Genomic DNA, 22,083 nt, shown 5'->3' with positions numbered 1-22,083 from the left:
AAAAAAACATAGAGACAAGCTTTATAAAAGAGACAAATATTATAAATTTTAGTAACTACTCAAACTGGTAAATTGACTCAAAACTGAACTAGCAGTTCTTTCGATACACAAAAAAACAGACAAACATACTAACATTAGTGTTTTTCCTAAAATTTTTAGTAGGCACACGTCCAAATAATTATTAAAACATATACATTTCATCTATTTAACTATTTTTTTATCATATGCTATCTCTTTCCAACCCATTGTCAAAGCTTTCCCAAAGAAAATCTGTCCCTTTCACACAAATGTCAAATCAAAATTAAATCTATTATAATTGCACTAATATATTTCCCAATTATACTATTAACACGCTTTTAGCTTCACCTGTATGTTTGTTTGTAACCGACTCCTTTAGACTCGATTTTGACTTTAAACGGACAGATCAAACTTTGTACACTTATCAAGGATCGGTGACAATACAATAATTTCTCGAATTTATGATATTAAAGCGTGTTTTTTTGAAGTGAAACTTCTTTATCGAGGTTGGAAAAAAATTTATTGTAACATTTTTTCGTTACGCGCCATCTTTTTCTTATCCCTACCACGCGTGATTCGACGTATTTCTATAAAGTTGCATATAGTAAATTATTTTTTGAAAAACAAGGTCATAAAGAAGTTTCACTTCTTATGTGTGTACAATAGTACACGCACACTTTTTTTTTTCTATTTTTATTATTTTCTAGATAGTTACCACATTTAAAATGTGCCACGCTTTTATAGATTTTGCTTTGAAAAGAAAATCTTTTTGTCATGTTCCAAGTAATCCTAATTTAAAAAAATAACAAATTCAAACTAAAACCTTGATTATCTAGACTACCCTACTACGATTTTTTCCTAAGTTGAGAAGAGCACACGTGTCAGAAGTGAAACTTCTTTGGCAAGAATTAATAATACCAAAATCGTCGCCTTACTCCGTGACGTGACGGTATTGCCATGACGCGACCAAGAAATTTCACTCTCAACGCGCATAAGAAGTTTCACTTCATAATTATTTATTGTCTAGCTAAATTTATATCTATCGAGTTGTTAAAATTGTTTTTTTTTTATCATACAAAAAATTAAAACGCGAAGCGAAGGCGTGGCGAAGCGAATTTTGAACTATTTATTATCTCTAAACGGCCACAAGGACAATTCCGGTACTAAACGGAGGTAAAACAGCGGTTTAACTGCGTTTAAAACGAAGTTTAGTGCGTAGAACTTAAACACGGAATCTCTTGGTATTTCTCCTTCTAAATAATGTAGTGAATACGTTATAACGATTGTTGTAAATGCGGCTATTATAAAAGATCTCTTGTAGGTGTCATGGCGGAATCTGTAAAATATAAAGAACAATATTTAATAAAACTATATTTAAAATAATTATCTACTGCTAGTTATCGGCTTCGCTCGCCTTTTCAAAGAAAAACCCGCATAGTTCCCGTTCCCGTGGGATTTCCGGGATTAAACCTATCCTATGTGTTAATCCAAGTTTCCCTCTATATGTGTGCTAAATTTCATTGTAATCGGTTCAGTAGTATTTGCGTGAAAGAGTAACAAACATACATACATACACATACATACATCCATGCAAAAACCTTTCGCATTTATAATATTAGTAAGATATGATATCCTGTAATATATAAAAATATACAAAATCCTGTGTCCCCTATATAAAGCCTAGCCTAGATATGGGCTATCTAACACCGAAAGAATTTTTCAAATCGGACCAGTAGTTCCTGAGATTAGCGCGGTCAAACAAACGACAACCGACAAACTCTTCAGCTTTATAATATTAGTACAGATTATAAGATAATAATGTAAGTTTCTACTGATGAAAGAAAATTAAAAATCGGTTTAAATATATTTAAAATAGTGACTTTTTTTTTAAATTGAGTAGAAGTTTTATATGAAATACAATAATTAGTAAGTTTATCTAATTACATTATTTAAATATGAGTTTATCTTATTACAATGATGTTTTTAATTTAATTTAATTGAAAAAAATATTTAAGTACATTCGTATTTATATAAAAAAGGAGAATGGGCAAATTGGGCCTGAAACATGGGCTAGGACCAATACACACGAAATATTGTTTTTGTGATAGATCACGAACATCACACATACCTTACGAAATAAATAAAATAAAAAAATAAATCAACCGGGTTCTTGTACAGTCAAGGCAAAAAGTTTTATTTATTTGGCTATTATTTTGCGCACAATAACGGTGTCTTTAATTCGAGTGAAGTAAATATGAATCAAAATGTCACTCGAGTGACTGAGTTTAACCACAAAAAACGTCTAACTACATTGAATTATAATAAACACGGTATAGCTGCCTGTTACAAAACATAATATAAGTGTATTTCGTTTATTAGAAGGCATAAGATTAGTACGTATTTGTAAGTGAAAGTGAATTGGAATAACATAAAGATATTGTCATTGTCTTATAACAGTTATTTATTTCAAGAAATATTATACACAAAGAAATAAAACTTGATGTGACTGTACAAAAACCCGGTTGATTATTTTTTTTATATATATTTTCCCGTTATGTATGTGTTATGATCTATTATAAAAACAATATCTCATGTGTATTGGTCCAACTCAAGGGTTCAGGCCCAACTTCCATAGTAAAATGCCCATTCTCCTTTGTTTAAAATTATATATGTATTATTTTTTAGCAAATTGACATAAGCATAACTTAAATGTAATGTTGTATTTTGGAAAAACATAAATAAATAATTATTTAATAATCACCTGGCAACACTAGGCGTAACAAATAAGGCCCAGCCGAGCAATGTCCCCGTACATTGCACTAACGCAAACATTGGTGTCGTCGATACATGAATGTAATCTGGGTTTTCACACCATTTGAATGCCTGAAAATATATTTAATTATTTATATGGCTTGTTGCTGGCCATGGAATAAGTAAAATTGAATTCAGTGTTAATTCATCGATTATAACAAAATACACAGCATAATTTATAAAGAATTGTATCTACCAATCTATCTGTACGTAACGCGTGCCACTTTATGGCACGTCGCATTTTTTACATATAATATGGATCTGACACGTATAAACTACACTCGGTGGAAATTTTCTATAGGCCATTGAGATAGCTTAGGCCTAGGTTATGTTTTCAATTTTATCGATTCCCTGTCGGGCAAAGTGAATTTTTGAAAATACTCAAATGCTCTTCTATTTTTATTTAAAAATAACAAAATTTGTTATCTATAGTATTTCAAGTATTTTCCCTATTGAAAACTTAATATAAAAACTCACCAATTTAACTGTAAAATGTGGATCGACATTACACAGCACGAGGCTATAATACGTGACGACACTAATCGCTATGGCAACCAGCGATCCAAAAACGTGCCACTTTATGGCACGTTCCGTCGTGTAATTCACGTACGGGCCGTACTGCCAGATGTAAGGGTCTGACACGTATATACATAGTGCTGGCGCTATAAATGCCCCTGGATGGGAGTAAAATATAACATTAATATTGTATCATTTATGGATTGTCTTCGAAAACTTAATAAATTTATTAAATCGCATTTAATACGAAATTTATAAATTTAACTCATTTAGTAAGTAGATCATGTTGTTCACATTTAAGGAAAACTATAACAAGTAACTTTAGCGTATCGAAACAATTGTCAAACACTATATTACAGATAACACAACAACAAATCTCACTACAACGATTTGATATTTAAAACATGTTTGTCACCAAAATTAAATGGCATCAAGTATAATTTTATATAAATAACTCCCTTTACTTGAATAATTTTTACCGTTCCATTTCCAATCTATGTAATTTTAATAACACCATACCATTGCAATATCAACTCTATACATCACTCAACTAACAATTCAAAATTCTAAAATCAAATTAAAAACTACCCGCATTCCCTTAAAACTTAGCAAAAATGTTTATTCGCTCACCGACCGCTGCGCCGAGCAGACATGCGTGATGTGCGTCGCTATGTACATGCGTGATGTCTCATATTATAACTATATACGAAAGTTTGTCTGTCTTTACGGCTACACAACTAAATTGATTTAGATGAAATTTTGTATAGAGATAGTTAGACACCTGACAAAAAGATATAGGATAGTTTTTATCCCAAAAATGCACGTGAACTACTACTAACGGAAAATAATATTTAACAGAAACAGCACCATACCATTTTAATACAAACACTATAGTTACTTGAACAACTAAACTACTATACTATACTATAATAATAATGCAAAGTAATTTTCCACAAACCATCCCACTAATTACCCGCTCTCGCTTAAAACGTGTCAACGACAATGTCAAAAACTGTGCGGGTAGTTATGTAAAACTTAAAACTCGCTACAAAATGCTCATTCGCTCACCGACCGCCGCGCCGAGCAGACACTGGTGCGGGAAATGCGTCGCTATGTACATACGGGATAGCATCACACTGAACAATTGACTCGCAAACACTGGGTATATTGTCCATTTCCAGAGGGAGGTGTTCCATTTTCTGGCGGGAAATTTAAAAAAATGCAATTAATTCCGTCACAGACATTAATTTAAAAAAAATGTGACGGTATATTAAATAAATCGCGTTTAGAATCCGTTCAAAAGTCATCTGATAAAATAAATAAATAATTTACGTTCAAACCCGTTTAAGCCTGTAATTTTAAAATCTAATTACTATATTTCATCTGAACATCAACATCAACATCGATACACATTGCGAGTTTAATAAAGCATGTAAAATTGGTGTATGTTCGAAAAATAACAACAAGATTTCTATAGAAGCAAACAATGAAATTGTTTTCAGATTAGGTAAAGGTGGCAATTTTATAGTGGACGTCATAATTTTAACACTAACTATAACCGCTCGTGTTTCACCGGTTAAAGCTATCGTTAACGTTAAATAACAGTCAGAAGCGTCAAATACATAATGAAATGTCATTTGACTTGCGACTCTGAAAACTTTAACTAACTATACATATAAATTTATAAAGAACTAGCGGTCCGCCCCGGCTTCGCCCGTGGTACATAATATTTACGTTTTCTCTACATAAGAACCATCCTCGTACTTCAAGGAATATAATAAAAAAAGAATTATCGAAATCGGTTCAGCCGTTCTCGAGTTATGCGCTTACCAACACATTTTGCGATTCATTTTTATATATAAGAAGAAGAAGATAGAAAAAATACGATCACGAGGCGGGACTCGAACCCGCGGTGTGTCCCTTAGGGCTCTTTCAATTTATGCGTTTCGTATCGGACCGCTACAGTGCCGAAGCGGTGCGTTTGTCGTACGGCGCACGGCCGGTCGTTTGTTTTCATACAAAATGCACGGTGCGGCAACAGTGCGGCGTCCGTACCGCGAACGCTCGACAGCAGGACGGCAACGTCGCAAGTCCCATAGGGATGTCGGAAATGCAATAAAGTATCGATATATATCGTATCGATGTTTTTTGAAAATATATCAATATCGATATTGATATTTTTATTACAAAATATCGATATATTGGTATGATTTGTCATTTGACAGAGAATATTCGTGCTCTAAAAATTAATTTTTTGGTCTCATCTAATTCAATCATCTTACATTTCTACGGGTACTCAAGTACAGAAATACGCGCGTTTTGAGGTTATAATGTATAAGTCAGTCGTGACTCGTGGTAATTATACGGACGGGCAGTTGAAATTGAAATTGACTAACAGAGTTGCCAACTTAAAAACCAAACTATAAATTTAAAACAGCACTAGCATACAAACGCACGGCAGTCAGATACGCTTTCAATTTAAGCGTTTGGTAACGGACTGCTACCGTACTGCAACGGCACGGCAGCGGGTTATAACTAGCGGCACGGAAAACGTGCGGCAGCGGTCCGATACGAAACGCATAAATTGAAAGAGCCCTAAATTCGATTGCTCTGGCGGGTCACGAGTGGCTGAGTTGGTCAGGCATCCGCCCCGGATTGGCGCGAAAGGATGCGGGTTTGAGTCCCGTCTCGTGATCGAATTTTTTCTATTCTTTATAAATTTTAGTATAATATAATTTATTAGGTTTTAAACAAAGCGGGCGAAGCCGCGGGCGGTAAGCTAGTTAATACTATTTTAGAAATTTTACTCTCAATGCGCTTAAATAAGTTACTTTATTATTATCACATCAATAATTTAAAAAATACTAGCTTACCGCCCGCGGCTTCGCCCGCTTTAGCTAAACCTAATAAATTATAATATACTAAAACCTCCCTGTTGAATCACTCTATGTAATAAAAAAACCGCATCAAAATCCGTTGCGTTTCAAAGATTTAAGCATACAAAGGGACATAGGGACATAGGGAAATAGGGACAGAGAAAGCGACTTTGTTTTATACTATGTAGTGATATCTCAGGAACAACTGGTCCGATTTGAAAAATTCTTTCGGTGTTAGATAGCCCATTTATCGAGGAAGGTTATAGGCTATATATCATCACGCTAAGACCAACAGGAGCGGAGCAATGCGGGTTTGAAACCGCGCGGCACAGCTAGTTACAAATAAATAACATTGTTAACACTTAAAATACCACTTAAATCCCCCTAAAAATAAAATAAAAGACATTTTAAACTCACCTATCATTAAAAACATGCGACATCCACATAACACCCAACACAAGCACAGACGCAGCCATAGACGTATGCCCCGATGGACTCCCCGGCCCAGTTTCACATGTTTGTATTGTTTGTGTCAATTTTGGTCGGATTGTTCCATTGTAATAGTCCGTTTCTCTAACCCACCAGTAGGGACGGTCTTCGAGGAGCCACCTGAAAATTTATAATAGTTATGTTAAATTTTTAAAAAGGGAGTATTTATACATCTGTCGGAAGTGAAACTTATTTAGCAAGTTTACGAAAGATACCAAAATCGCCTTACTCCATGAAAAGGCGGTATTGCTATGACGAGAACTTGAAATTTTACCCTCAACACGACTAAAGAAGTTTCTCATCAATAATCTGCTCCTGAGTACTCGAGTACTCACAGGAAAATCGCATAAATGAATGTATACGAGGGTAAAAAGTACTAATAAGAACATTTATATGAAGAAACAGCAATATTTCAAAAATAACATAAAATATTGAAATTTGATATAAAAAAATACATACTTTTTTTTATAAATTACTAATATCCAAAACCGTTTTCATAATTGGGGCAATCCTTATAAGACAATAATTAATTCCTTACTAGAAAATAACACTACTTTTTTTAAACAGTCAAAACACATGCAATTAGAATTTTAACAGATTTAAAATACAATGGAATTTATTTTCATACCTACCAATTTTTTTTATACCCTTACGTGGTAATTTATTTTGTAGAAATATATAGGTATTTATAATGATAAATATTTGTTTAGAACATTTCAAACACGAATTTCATCTTTTCTATTTAGACTTTACATTATTTATCATCCATTTTATACATTACTAGCTTTCCGCCTGCGGCTTCGCAAGCGTTTTCAAAGAAAAACCCGCATAGTTCCCGTTCCCGTGGGATTTCCGGGATAAAACCTAGCCTATGTTACTCGTGGATAATGTAGCTTTCGAATGGTGAAAGAATTTTTAAAATCGGTCCAGTAGTTTATGAGCCTATTCATTACAATCAAACAAACAAACAAAGTTTTCCTCTTTATAATATTAGTGTAGATAGTGTAGACTACTAACCAAAGTCTAACAGTTAATATGTTCTTTGCACACCTAAATAGTGGGTAGAATGCATTGAGATATACATATGGAGACGACACCGCCTACATCACTTATGTTCCGCTCAACATACGCCATATGGCGTAACTGCACGCTCATTTTTTATTTGTTTTAAAGTGAAACGCATCAAATATGCCTTCGTGTGTGTTACGATATTGCACAAATAATACGGAAAAGTGCAAAGGAATAACTTTCATCGGTAAGTACCAAACTAGATAATAATTTTTAAAACTTAGTTAGAGCAAAAAAATGGCACACAGATTTTGTTTGTGGTGTCTCCTCCATACGTATAGTAATATTATCTCAATGGTAGAATGTAATAGTACTTTAACATTGTAATAATATCACCTATTTTTGTAATTACATTCTTACAAATAAATGTAATTTAAATTTGTACTAATTTTATTTACATAAAACAAATTTAACTCACCATTTCATAACACAGTTCAACCAGCCACCAAAACTCGTCACCAATAGCAGTTGAGATGCGAACACAGAGTCAATAAATGATACAACAGGAAACAGTATGTCCAGAACATTATTGGGATTGTAAAAGTTGTTCACTTGTTCAAAGAACGGAGCCCAGTCTGTGCACCTGGAATATTTAGGAAAGATGTGTTAATTAAAATATAAATAAAATAAAATAAATATTTCAGGACAATTTTCACACACAGCACGATCTGATCCCATACTAATCTTTCGATTGTGCTATGGAAACCAGATGGCTGATGAACATACATATATAATTTTAAATAAATACTTATATAGATAATTAACACACAGACACAGAGCAAACATCTATGTTCATCACACAAATATTTGCCCCGGGTGGGGATCGAACCCACGACCTCTGGCTTGGAAGGCAGGGCCACTACCCACCCAGCCAACCGGCCAGTCCAATTGGTAAGTTAATACATATATACTTAATATTATAAAGCTGAAGAGTTGGTTTGTTTGAAAGTGCTAATCTCGGGAACTACTGGTCCGATATGAAAAATTCATTTGGTGTTAGATAGCCCTTTCATTGAGGAGTTTTAGTAAAGTTTTCTGTAATCAAAATCTAAATAAAAGTGGAACTAGTGAATTGTTTCTTTAAAAAAATATATTGTAAAATGCAGTTCCATCAACGGTAACAATACAAAGTATAAATTATATAAAATTTATAGTATTAACTATTAATATATGCATTATAAATTGATGATTCCTTCCTATTATGTAACTTTAAACATCTAAAACAACTTCTTGTAACCAGGATGATAACCCAATAGATAAAATAAAATAATTTTAAACTATGATAAAACAACCTTGAAAGTCAATAAATGGGTTTCTAATACATGTAACAGTTAAAAACGCTCATGTTTGAGTCATTTTAATAACAATACAAATAACAATGATCAATAATATTACCAATACTGAATTAGTTCTATACAAGACACCCCAAGCGCGTATAGATGTTCCCTCATTGTTGTTGTTTGTGTCACAACATTGCACAATAATTTATAGTGTTATTAATTTTGGAAAACGCAAAAATTGCGATTTTCCTGCTTTCAAATTCCGGAAAGTGAAACCAAAACAAAGGTTCGTTTTTTTAATTAAATTGTCATATGTCAGATTTTAACGGTTGTCATTTTACGCATCTAAGGTTTAAATATTATGAGATATTATGAATAAATTACTCTTGTAAAAGATTTAAAGAAATTAATAAATATTGCGAGGAAATTTTTAATTATATTTATACGCGAATTTAACTCAAAATTGTATGTTTCCTATTAATAAGTCGCCATCTATTATCAAGTAGGTGAACTTGTAATTATTTCGTGTTTCGATAACTTTTCAACACTAGATGGCGCTAGAAGTACAATCACAAATCTTCAAATGTATTTTTTATAATCTGGTTCTAATTAAGTAATTCTAATTATCTAAGTTCTAATTATCTTTTATTAAATTTCGCCACTGAAAATCAGTGTTGCAACAGCTGCGTTGCAATTTATGCTGAGTGGCTACCATTTTGGCTCCACTTCTTAATTTTATATCTTTTAATTTAGTTATATATATTTTAATTTTACTGTGTTTGAATTGTATTGTCTTAATCTAATTGTATTGTGTGCGTGTTATTTTTTTTGTGGAGTCAAATAAATGATCTTTCTTTCTTTCTAAATCTATTAAATAGCCCGCATCAAAATCCTTTGCGTAGTTATAAAAATGGCATACAGCATACAGTAGGCGGTGAATTTGAATATGATACTTAGTGATATTTAGTGGTAGACTATGAAGTTCATTAAAAAATTCTGGGTTAGGACAATCTAAATACGTGCTAGAAGCGAAAATGTTTATCTAATTGAAACAAATTTGCCCAAAAAATAATATTATCATATCCTAATAATTATTATGCATTAGGTAACAGAGTAGTTACACGTTAATACTTAATTTTATTTAAATAACAAAAGTATATTTCCCTGCCTGTTTGTTACGTCTTTACGACTACATATATTCCACAGAATTTGGATGAAATTTTTGAAGTGAAACTTCTTATCAGGGTTGGAAAAAAATTTAGTGTAACATTTTTTCGTTACGCGTGACATTTTTCCGTTACGCGCCATCTTTTTCTTATCCCTACCATTTCTGTAAAGTTACATATAATAAATTATTTTTTGAAAAATAATTTTCACTTCTTACGTGTGTACCTACACTAGTACACGCACACATTTTTTTATGAAGTATTTTAGTTTATGACTTATATACCTAGTTAAGGCTATTTTGTTTTTCAAACATCAGCTCCTAATAACTTCACGGCTGAAATCGTAAAGCAGTAATTAAATAAGAACAATAATAATAAAAGATCATGAAGCAATTTAATTCAGAAATAACAGTAGCAAAAGTTGCCAAGTAGGTAAACTGTAAGCCGGGTCTTGATAGAATTTTCCCCGCCGTTTTGATGATCAAAATGAAAAGACACGCAAATTTTACTATAACTACATACCTACATGGATTTTGTATTTACCTTATTAACTTCTTGTAGGTAAATCATACATGAACATAATAGAATTATTTACTAAGTAAAAAATAACCTTCGAATTATCATATTATTTTTACTCATTTTACTTTAAATCATCCCTAACTACTTAGCTACAAGTAACAAGGTGCTACAATTGTAAACAAAAACTACATAACTATAAATAAAGCAAAACATAGTAAACAACAAAATTACAACGCGATAATTTCGCAAAATAGCTGGTTACTCTCATCACTAGATGGCGCTGATCCCGCGGGGCGAGTAAAGCGGATTATTGCTTTAATAATTGAGTATTATACTATGGTTAGTGTACGGTGGGCTATATAGGTACTGATTTTATATAATTAAAAAGTTTTCCTCAATTTTAATGCTAGTATGTATAGAAATTAAAGTATAAAAGAGGTTTTGAAGGTATAGGATTAGAGCTCGAGCCGCCACAGTTAGCAAATATACAATTTTGAAAGTTATGATTTTATTATTTTCATAAAATAATTTATCAAAACGTTTAAGTATAACTGAATTCCAGCTCTTTTAAGTATGTGACGTATTCAAAGTATTATTTTTATATTATGACGCCAAATTATTTATTTGAACTTGTTTGAAAAAAAAAAGATCATTTAAACATTCAAATTTATTAAACACGTTTATTCTTTTAGATGCTGTTTTATATTATAATTCATGGACACATTTAAACATCCACAGTATTATATGATAGGTATTATATATTTGTAATCATCATAATTATTATAATAATAAGGTTGATACTTTATTTTGCATCTATAAAAATCTGTAGGTACAACAAATTAAAATTAAACTTCTTAAAAAATACTTAAGTAATTTAATCGTAAAAAATTAATTTTCTTTAGCCATATTTTTATTTGGTTTAGCCATATAATTTTAATTCATATAATTAGTATTAAAAACACTACTTGTGTGGCGGGTTGTACGCGAGGCGTGAACGAAGCCGCTTTCAGCAAATTTAATCTTTGAACTCCACTGAAATATTGTAAACGAGATGATGGTAAGTGAATATATCTGAAGATATTTGTTATTATTTTTTTTAGTATCTATCGCTTATGGTTTTTTTTTTACTAAAACAAGGTAATAATTATGGAATAAACATATTATTATCTACATAAACATGCCTAGGTACAAGAACATAATAATATTTAGAAAGAAAGAAAGAACCAATATAAAATGAAATGCTGTATATTGTATACTAGCTGTTGCCCGCAGCTTCGCCTGCGTGGAAAAGAAAAATTTTCATGGTAATAATTTTCATCCCCTATTTTATCCCCTTGGGGGTAGAATTGATCAAAATCCTTTCTTAGGACGCCTACGTTATGACATCTACCTGCATGCCAAATTTCAGCCCGATACGTCCAGTGGTTTGGGCTGTGCGTTGATAGATCACTATATATCAGTCACCTTTGAGTTTTATATACTTATTATATAGATTGCATGTTGCTCTTTCACGGAATACATTAGCAAATTCCTGAAAAATATAGAACTAACACTTTTATGGTGGGCGAAAGGAACTGGGTGAAAGGAAAAAAGTAATACCTACTTGAATATAAAACTATTAATGTTTTGCTTCTAAAAAACTATGTAGGCCTAATATGGTTCACATGTAACTCTTTTATCCTGATGACTTTTAATAATTGTTATAATATTATACTCGCAGTGCTCCGTTCCTGTTGGTTTTAGCGTAATGATATAAATTATAATAGCCTTTAGCCTTCCTCGACAAATGGGCTGGCTATCTAACACCGAGAATTTTTCAAATCGAACCAGTAATTCCGGATATTAGCGTGTTCAAACAAACAAACAAATAAACACTTCAGATAATATTATGATAGCCAAGCGATAAAGGCGTACTATGATGTATAAGGCCTATTTATATCATATTATGATCAACCCATACTAAAACGCGAATACTCGACCGGTCTCCGATATCTTGAGACATATTTCACTAATATTTATTCACTTTCACCTGCCTGAAATCTCATAAACGCCGTATGATCACGTAGAAGTATAGTATTAAAATATAATCTTCCCTCTTTCAGAGGGGGGAGCTAGCTGTCTCTTTCGCACATATAGCCATCTCGCTCTGGTTTGGTGAAATTGCTTAGTTCAACAAAACTGATTTTTAAATAATAATTTAAAAATCAGTCGACGACGCGGTTGGCGCAGTGGTAGAGTAACTGCCTACTGAGCCGACGCGACGGTCCCGGGTTCGATCCCCGGTCAGGGCAAATATTTGTGTGATGAACTCAATTATTTGTTCTTGGGTCTGGGTGTTATTATCTATAATATATGTATTTATTAAATATTATATTTATCGTCGCCTAGTACCCACAACACAAGCCTTAATTGAGCTTACTGTGGGACTAGGTCGATTTGTGTAATAATGTCCTATAATATTTATTTATTTATTTATTTATTTATTTATTTATTTGCGCTATTTTGTTATTATCCTGTAGTTACCATAATTTATTATAGATCGATGATTTCAAATTTAAGAAATACCTGTTAATAGATATTAGGGAGCATGCATGCTCCCTGCATGTGTATAATTCTCTTAAAAACAATAATAATCGTAGGCTGTCTACTATATTAATTAAATATAACAGACTAGGTTTCTTCCCGCGGCTTCGCCCGCGTTTTCAAAGGAAAACCAGCATAATTCCCGTTCCCGTGGGATTTCCGGGATTGCGTCATTTTCCCGGGATAAAAAGTAGCCTATGTCCTTTCTCGGGTATCAAAATATCTCCATACCAAATTTCATGAAAATTGTTTCAGTAGTTTAGGCGTGATTGAGTAACAGACAGACAGACAGAGTTACTTTCGCATTTATAATTAGTATGGATTAAGTTTTCATCTTGGCCTTGGCTCTAGATGCCAAGCATTAGTACCTAGATTATCGATAAAATTGTTGGCAAATGTTAATTATCATCACTACATAGTATAAAACAAAGTCGCTTTCTCTGGTCCTATGTCCCTATGCCCCTAATCCCTATGTAGGTATGCTTAAATCTTTAAAACTACGCAACGGATTTTGCTGCGGTTTTTTTTAATAGTTGTTTTTTTTTCAAGAGGAAGGTTTTGGTATATAATTTATGTATTAGGTTTTAGACAAAGCGGGCGAAGCCGCGGGCGGAAAGCTAGTTGTAGTATAATTAGGAACTGGTCTCGGCTTCGGTATATAAACATTAACAATATTATTGATGTCTATAATAAAAGCCTTATTTAATGTGACTCACGGATAATGTAGAAGTTTAAGGGCGGAAAAAATAATTACTTAACTAGTTATTTAATTTTATAGTTACAAACATAAAAAAATCAAATCTCATACATTTTTATTTAGATTATGGTAATTAAATAACTCTACCTACATCACCCATAAACTAAAATTTCCCTCCCTTACAACTCGATTACAATAAAAACATTTGAGAATAATTCCCAAACCAATGCGGTAAAACATTAACCACAGATCAAACAAAAATACTCATAAAAATTAGCCAAATTCAAGGACAGGAGACAATACAATATTTCTTTTCCTTACAATTACCGTGACAAATCGGGGTTCGAAAATGTCGCCGACTTAGAGAAATTATTTTATTATCGTATTCATTTTCACTTTACAGTAGTGAATTATTGTTATATTGTGACGGTAAGGTAGTTTAGATATTACCGCAATTGGCGGCAATAAAAATTTGTTTTGTCTGTGCCCCCTTTGTTTTGGCGGCGTAGAGTGAGAATGAACCATAGAGGAGGCACTAAAATGACAAGTAATGCGTGAGAGAAATACACTTATGACTATAAAGCTAAGAGCAAGCGAGACAGAAACATTGTTTTTTGTTTCTCTCATGTTATGCGATTTCTTTTGTTGGGGACAAAGGCAGTTTGTCCCAAACAAGCGGCTACAGTCCATTGTTTTGCTAGTTTTCTGTTTTTTCTCGCTGTTAAGTGACTTCAAAGTTTAATAAACGTTGACAGTGATCTGTTTTAATCCGACTTTAAGTGAAAATATGGTGCGTTGTAGTGTGATTGGTTGTAAAAATCGGCCGGAACGAAGATTACCAAATATTACCTTTCACACGTAAGTAAACTTATTTGAAGTATATTGTTTTATAGAACTGGATATAGTTGATACATTTTCATTAACTCTAATGTGAAATTATCTACAAATATATAATATTTTCATCGAAATAGACGTAAACATTTTTTTGTGTTATCCGACTAAATTACGAAGTGTTCTTGTTGTTCAGGACGCCATTTGTTTTTACGTAGTTTCAAATTTATGGTATAATCATGTGATTAACATTAGGGATACCAGTACAGGGTAAAATTTTCCCCAAAATCGTGAAATGTTTTTTTAATATTAAATATGTTTTTTAGGTTTCCAAAAGAAACAAGTACATTAAACAGATGGATTCGAGCTACCGGAAGGAAGAACTGGTTACCAGGAAAAAGTCACAGAATATGTTCTATACATTTTGAGTCGCGTTATTTTCGAAAAACGAAAAAAAAAACCTATTTGATGCCCAATGCAATTCCAACACTTTTTACAACAGTGAGTAATTTTTGTGATGCATTTAGTTTGGATTTAAATGTTGTAGTTTAAATATTCATAGACCGATTTTGTTGCTACGTCTACATAATAAACAAAACAAGTTATTAATTTATTTTTATAGGGGTATATTTTCTATTTATACTAAATCAAATTTTATTTTTTTAGGATATTATTGTTGAGCGACTGAGTACTGCCCAACAATCAAAAGTCCATGGACCAGGTCTTAAGGTAAATTAATAATTCCATTGCACTTTCCCACGAGCAACAACACTGCACTATTTTAGAACTGCACGACATACCGTGGAGAGGAAGTTTATGAGGTGTTGTTGTGTATGTACACGGCTCATATGAATGTGTGAAGCCTGGATTAGTCACCGGTTTTTTTACACCTTTTATTTTGTACATGGATGTTCTTAGTATTATCTGATTCAACTAACTTAATCTTTTCAGGATGTTGTTGAGCTACCTAATACAAGAGAACAGGCGAAAACCCCTGAACCAAGTCTTGAGGTAAATTGATTATATTATAAAATTATGGTGAAATATATATCTATACTAATATTATAAAGCTGAAGAGTTTGTTTGTTTGTTTCAACGCACTAATCTCAGGAACTACTGGTCCAATTTGAGAATTTCTTTCGGTGTTAGATAGCCCATTTATCGAGGAAGGCTTTAGGCTATATATTATCTCAACAGACCAACAGGAGCGGAGCAATGCGGGTGAAACCGCGGGACATAGCTAGTTAGTAATAATTTCATTTGGGTACATTTTGTACATTTATGTTATTTGAATTTTCTGGTTTACCGAAGTTAAACTTTATCTTTACAGGATATTATTGAGCTACCTAGTACTAGCAAACAGTCGAAAGCCCCTGAACCAAGTTTTGAGGTATATCATTATTTCATATACAACAATAAATTAATGAATGAATACATTTATTTCTGAAACAATGAAGTAGAGTATAGTAATAATTTCATCACGCCGGTGCCAGCGCATGGTGACAGCGCTTGTGGCCGATCACGGGGCCAGGAGCAGGAGCCGCCGTTGTGAAACTATATAGTGCTCGCGCAATAACTAAAACCGTAGCAAATGTTAAAGAACAGCCGAAGTGATATCTTTAATGGCGTATAGGAAATGTTGCCACAGCGTGGTTTTATAGCGTGACCAAAAAATATATTTTGAAGAGTTACCGTGGGAGCACTGTAACTGTTTAGAGTTATTTGTATAAGTAGTATATTTTGTCTTATTTAGGTACATCTGTGTGGTCTTATATTTTTTAAAATTGTAAAATTATTTAAGTTGGAAAAGGAATCAAATCTACTATAATTGTGAGGGGAATCTAAAGCCTGTAACATAGTTTTGAAGTTTGAACTAATACATGCTTTAATTTCCCCAAATATATAAACTGTATTATTTTAATACTTTTTAATTAAAGATTTTTTTTCTATTATATATTTCTGTTTCAAGTTTGCAAAAAATAACTTAATATTTTTTTTTCCAGGTGGAAACACCGAGAAAAATCAAATTAAGAAAAAAATTAATAAATAAAGAACGTGTAGCCGAGCAAAGAAAAAAGAAAATTGCAGTATTGAGGACAAGGGCGTGGCGGTTAAAGAAAAAGAATGCAGAACTGTGCAGCATATTAGAAGATTTAAAAGCCCGATGTTTAATAAATCAAGAATCTGCTGATGTTTTGTCATCTATAGAAACGGCAAATAAGGACTTTTTAAAAAGATATATTTGTAAAGAATCCGCACCTAGGAAGTATTCTGTAGAGTTAAGAAAATTTGCATTAACTCTCCACTTTATAAGTCCAAGAGCCTACGATCATGCCGCTATGTTTTTATATACAACGTTCATAATTTTTCTGTAGTGTATTTAGTATCAGCATTGCACCCGTGCGAAGCCGGGGCGGGTCGCTAGTTAAGTTAATAAATAACAAAATCTTTTCAAATCTGTCTTTTTCTTCATAAACCTATCTTACAAAAAAATACCCAAACATTTATAGATATTTTGCCAGTTTTTCGGATAAAAAGTTTTTGTAATAGTTGGCAACATTGACGTAAGGATTCGCCATCTCGTTCGGGTATACGCCGATGTGATCTCTAGTACATTCTCCCTCTACGTTTGGCGGCAACTTTGACGTTTGAAATGTCATATTTTATTGACGAAATTTTTAAAACCACGTTCGGTAATGGTGATGTTTGTGAAATTATTGCTTTTGGTTTGACGTCGTTATTTTGTTATTGCCTAGTATATAAAATGTGGCAAAAAGTTATAGGTTTTTTTGTTAATTACTTTATAACTCAGAGTACCGTTGGGCGATTGGTGTAAGCTTAAGCTCAATTTATTGTTGTTAGTGCCCTAATTAAACTTCTTATTGTACATTGATAACAGTAAGTAGTATATACCTTATTTGTATTTGTTTCTTATGTAAGTACATTATCTTCCATAAATTATTGTATAACAAATAAGGATACCTAACATATTTTTGCGATGATTTTTTTTGTTTTACATTTTTTATAAAAATAAAAGCAATAGTTTTCTCGATTGACCGAGTGTATGATACGTACCTACCTACGCAGTAATTTCTCGTACTACATATTTTTATCAGTTGCTTTTTTTAATTGACAAAAACATTACCTATGACTTATTATGATCGTAGTTCGATTCACAATTTTCTTACAATAAAATTTCGCTAATTAGTAAGTCTAGAGACCAACGATTTAAAAAAAACCGTTTCATTAATACAATAAATTTAAATTATCTAAACATTTACAACGTATTTTTACTTTGAAATAACCTAAACTAACAACAATAATGAAAACATTACTATAATTACCAAACCAACAATAACCAAAATCAAAAGCAAATCAAAATGTCCGCTGACGCGCTAAACTGCTTTTATCCGGTTAAATCCAGCATAATCCAGTTTAATCCGGCCAAGAGAATTGATAGTCTGTCAAGCAAGGGGGATCATACCGCACCTGAGAGCTCCACAGAGTATATAATGGCATAATCGTTGCGTCGTTTATTATTTTTAATCTGTTTTGATTGTTGCGCAAGTGTTGCCAGATGATGATTGAATTAATGGCTTATTGTTAGAGTTGTTGGGAGTTGAATATTTTTGTGTTTATGAACTCAGTAGTTGTTTATACATAACTATAGGTTACCGCCCGCGGCTTCGCCCGCGCAGTCAAAGAAAAACCCGCTTAGTTCCCGTTCCCGTGGGATTTCCAGGATCGCATCATTTTCCCGGGATAAAAAGTAGCCTATGTCCTTTCTCGGGTATCAAAATATCTCCATACCAAATTTCATGTAAAGTGGTTCAGTAGTTTAGGCGTGATTGAGTAACAGACAGACAGACAGAGTTACTTTCGCATTTATAATATTAGTATGGATATAATTCATTAAATTAAACAACAAGCATTGTACATTTTAATTGGCTGTTTTTAATGACCTAGGTAGCTTTCTACCCGTGTTGTAGTAAACTTAATCAAAAATACTAAAAAACATTCCTCGTGAACCGAGCTCCCTATAAAGTGAAAACATTATGAAAATCGGTGCAGTAGTTTCTCGGTGCGGCGTTTATCGCAATCAAACAGACAAACGCGGCGGCGGACTTTGTATAATTATACTTTGTATAATATTATGTCAGTAGTGATAAATCTTACCTATATTGCTTGAATTTGTGAATTTAAACCAAAATTCGTGTGTGTTAAGAATAATAATAACAACAATAAACTGAACAATAAAAGCGAAATGCCATATTATTTAAAATCGTAAAAATATAATCACTGCAACATAGATCAATAAAGTGCGTTGAGTGCATTCACTAAAAACTCACTTCCGGATGTTAAAATACCCGCCATTTTGTGACGTCACAATGTGTTTTAGTACCCAGTCGTATAACGCGCTAAGCTACAAAGCTGTTAAATATTATGATGCTAGATACAATCAGTCTACGAATTTTAGATTGATATCATTTACTCATTATTACGTGGGTGTTTATTACGCATAGTAAAGTAAACCTACAATATTATAGTAATTTACGTATTTTTATTTGTTAATTACTACTTCTGGGATACATTACAAGGAGGAAGATTTTCTATGAAAGAATTTCCGAAACAAATAAACGATGGCATCGAATCCAATCAAAATTCTTCAACCAGCTACAATCTTGATTGATTAGGCTATATTTAACCCACTATAAATGTTCAATAACAGTAAGTATTCAAATATCATTTAATTAGCGGTTAGCTACCGCCCGCGGCTTCGCCCGCTTTGTCTAAAACCTAATAAATTATATACTAAACCCTTCCTCTTGAATCAATCTATCTATTAAAAAAAACCGCATCAAAATCCGTTGCGTAAGTTTAAAGATTTAAGCATACAAAGGGACATAGGGACAAAGAAAGCGACTTTGTTTTATACTATGTAGTGATTTTATAGCTTACAAAACTTGCTTTTATAGCATACAAATGCTTTGTTACACGCTTTATATTAGCTTCACCTGTATGTTTGTAACCGACTTCTTTGGGCGCGATTTTGACCCACTTTAAACGGCCAGATTTCGTTCAAACTTTGTAGATTTATTTAGGACCGATGACAATACACTAATTTGATAAAATAAATAATAGTTAAAAAAAAAATAAAAAAACACGCGTTTTATAGAAAACCGAACTAAAAGCGTGTTTTTTAGTTTTTTTAAACTATTATAATTATATATTAAACGAAAAGTGTCTTAGAAACAAATAATCGACCAACCCCAATTTTTTCTATCCTCATAAACTTTTTCAGTCTTATTTATAGCATAGCATAGCACATTCTTAGCACACTATCTAACCGCAGATTGAAATCTATTTACATCGCTCCCAATATGTCACAACTACATCAATAAAGCTACAATTAGCCGTGTTTTGGGGGACGATAATGCGATACTCCTGTTTGTTTGAAGATTAATTAAGTGTTTTATGAGTGCTTTTTAAAGCTTGAGAGACTAGTTACAGCCCGCGACTTCGTACGAGTATTTATGGAAAAATGGTTATATTTTGTAAACGTAATTAGATAATGTAGATTTTAGATTTAATTATCTGCGAAAAAATATGATAGAATGGCGTTCTAATAATTATAAACGAGGAAAATAAAAATATTAAATAACTAAGGTACATAATACATAAGGTAAGTATAGACTACTAACTAATCACTTTAACCCTTTTAATTTTTGATCAAACAGATATAAAAGGTAACTATTTAATTCAACTGCATAACTGTTACTTAGTTATACTTATAAATTGTACTATGTAATGTAATTCTCTTAATTTTAACCAATTATTATAATATAAAATAAAATATCCCGCCCAAACATACCTTATATAAAATTTAGCACTGGCAAACCCGGCCGTCAACGCGTTCGCCATCCGTCGTAATAAAAAAAGAAAAAAAGGATTGTCGTTTGGCGCCAATTTTGAATTCAATCTACGCGGGTCGGGCCATGATTTTATTTTCATAGCCGCCGAGGGACCGAGGTACTAGTTTTCTCGAGGATTATTAATAATAAATTAGATTCTATTATTGTTTGAAGGGAGAATTGATGACTGATTTGATTAAGGTGGATAGTTTTGCAAGCTTGTCTGTTTTATGAATATTATACTAGATAATATTTTTAGTATTCATTTAACAACATTTCTGAGCACTTAAAATTTTATCTTTTTAAAGATAGATAGAGATAGATAGAGAGATATTAGAATTTAAATTTAAGCTGGACTGATCGTATGACGTATTTTAATTTTTTGCCCTTTCACACAGAACTATATAGTATATAGGTACCTTACTGATGTTTCTACAATTCGAGAAGTAAATAGTACATAGATAGTTTATAAAAAAAAAATGATTTTCAACTCATTCGTTAAAAAAAAACAATCTGTCAAAAATAGTATTGTCACATTCCAAAAACGAATCTTCAATAATTATAACCATTTATCCAGTCTGTTCTGACCTTTACCCGGTTACTTTTTAATCCGGGTGGGTCGTAAACACCCGGACCCGAATCAAGGATATACCCGGGCAATCATCCGAGCATCTACACTATTTTTTCTCGTGAAAATGTTGCCAGACCCAAGGGCGTATCTTTTATTAAATGAGGGTGAATTCGGGTAGGTAGGGAAAATAAAATTTTGGATAGGTGTAGGTATGTAATAATATGGAATCAAAAAAATATATTACAAATATTATTACTTACGAAACGTGTGTTATCAAAAAAATAAGTAAGTATCCCACCCAATTTCTTTCAAATATAATATGTACCTAACTATAATATATTTATGGCTATAAACTTAGACAAATCAACAGAAAACAATATAAATATAACCCAATAAAATAAATATAGAACAACAATAAAATATTAGCATATTTAATACAGTAGTGCCCACAAAGCGATCATTGTATTCATCGAAAACTATTATCCCAACCGATGACAGCACATTTTTACAACCAATTTTACAACTTAACCAGAATGAAATTGTAACAATTTTATCCGTTGCAAATCATTTACCGACGAAAGCATACCCTGCGCATAACAAAGCGCACTGAAAAAAAAACAATATTTGGAGGGAAACATTTTGACGTTTCGTGACAAAGTGACATTTATGGTTGCGTTCGGGAATAGCCTTCAATTGTTCAAAAGAGGTCCTAAATTCAATAATGGATGTACCCCGCTGTGTGTATG

The 22,083-nt window shown here is 32.5% G+C and overlaps 2 protein-coding genes and 1 long non-coding RNA gene across 3 annotated transcripts in view; 1 reads left to right on the top strand and 2 right to left on the bottom strand.

Annotated features, from left to right (window-relative positions):
- Nucleotides 1–22,083, bottom strand: part of LOC149896654 (uncharacterized) — a 209,249-nt gene that overhangs the window by 160,822 nt on the left and 26,344 nt on the right. The window lies entirely within an intron of this gene.
- G6P (Glucose-6-Phosphatase) lies at nucleotides 275–9,350 on the bottom strand. Its single transcript, XM_090117615.1, has 7 exons — nucleotides 9,174–9,350; nucleotides 8,197–8,361; nucleotides 6,639–6,830; nucleotides 4,414–4,544; nucleotides 3,307–3,503; nucleotides 2,780–2,901; nucleotides 275–1,354 (listed from the first exon to the last, which is right to left on the bottom strand). Exons 1-7 carry the CDS (start codon nucleotides 9,227–9,229, stop codon nucleotides 1,141–1,143), a joined length of 1,077 nt encoding a protein of 358 aa, XP_089973741.1. The 5' UTR covers nucleotides 9,230–9,350; the 3' UTR covers nucleotides 275–1,140.
- On the top strand, nucleotides 14,533–17,229 carry LOC149896656 (uncharacterized). Its single transcript, XM_090117407.1, has 6 exons — nucleotides 14,533–14,881; nucleotides 15,181–15,355; nucleotides 15,521–15,583; nucleotides 15,806–15,865; nucleotides 16,185–16,244; nucleotides 16,858–17,229. Exons 1-6 carry the CDS (start codon nucleotides 14,811–14,813, stop codon nucleotides 17,227–17,229), a joined length of 801 nt encoding a protein of 266 aa, XP_089973533.1. The 5' UTR covers nucleotides 14,533–14,810.

The sequence above is a fragment of the Colias eurytheme genome, chromosome 28 (assembly GCF_061535395.1).
Source record: "Colias eurytheme isolate Ceu_HAF_F1 chromosome 28, ilColEury1 Martin Lab GWU primary, whole genome shotgun sequence".
Taxonomy (NCBI): domain Eukaryota; kingdom Metazoa; phylum Arthropoda; class Insecta; order Lepidoptera; family Pieridae; genus Colias; species Colias eurytheme.
The sequence above is the reverse complement of the archived record's forward strand: the minus strand, read 5'-3'. Positions and strand labels throughout refer to the sequence as shown.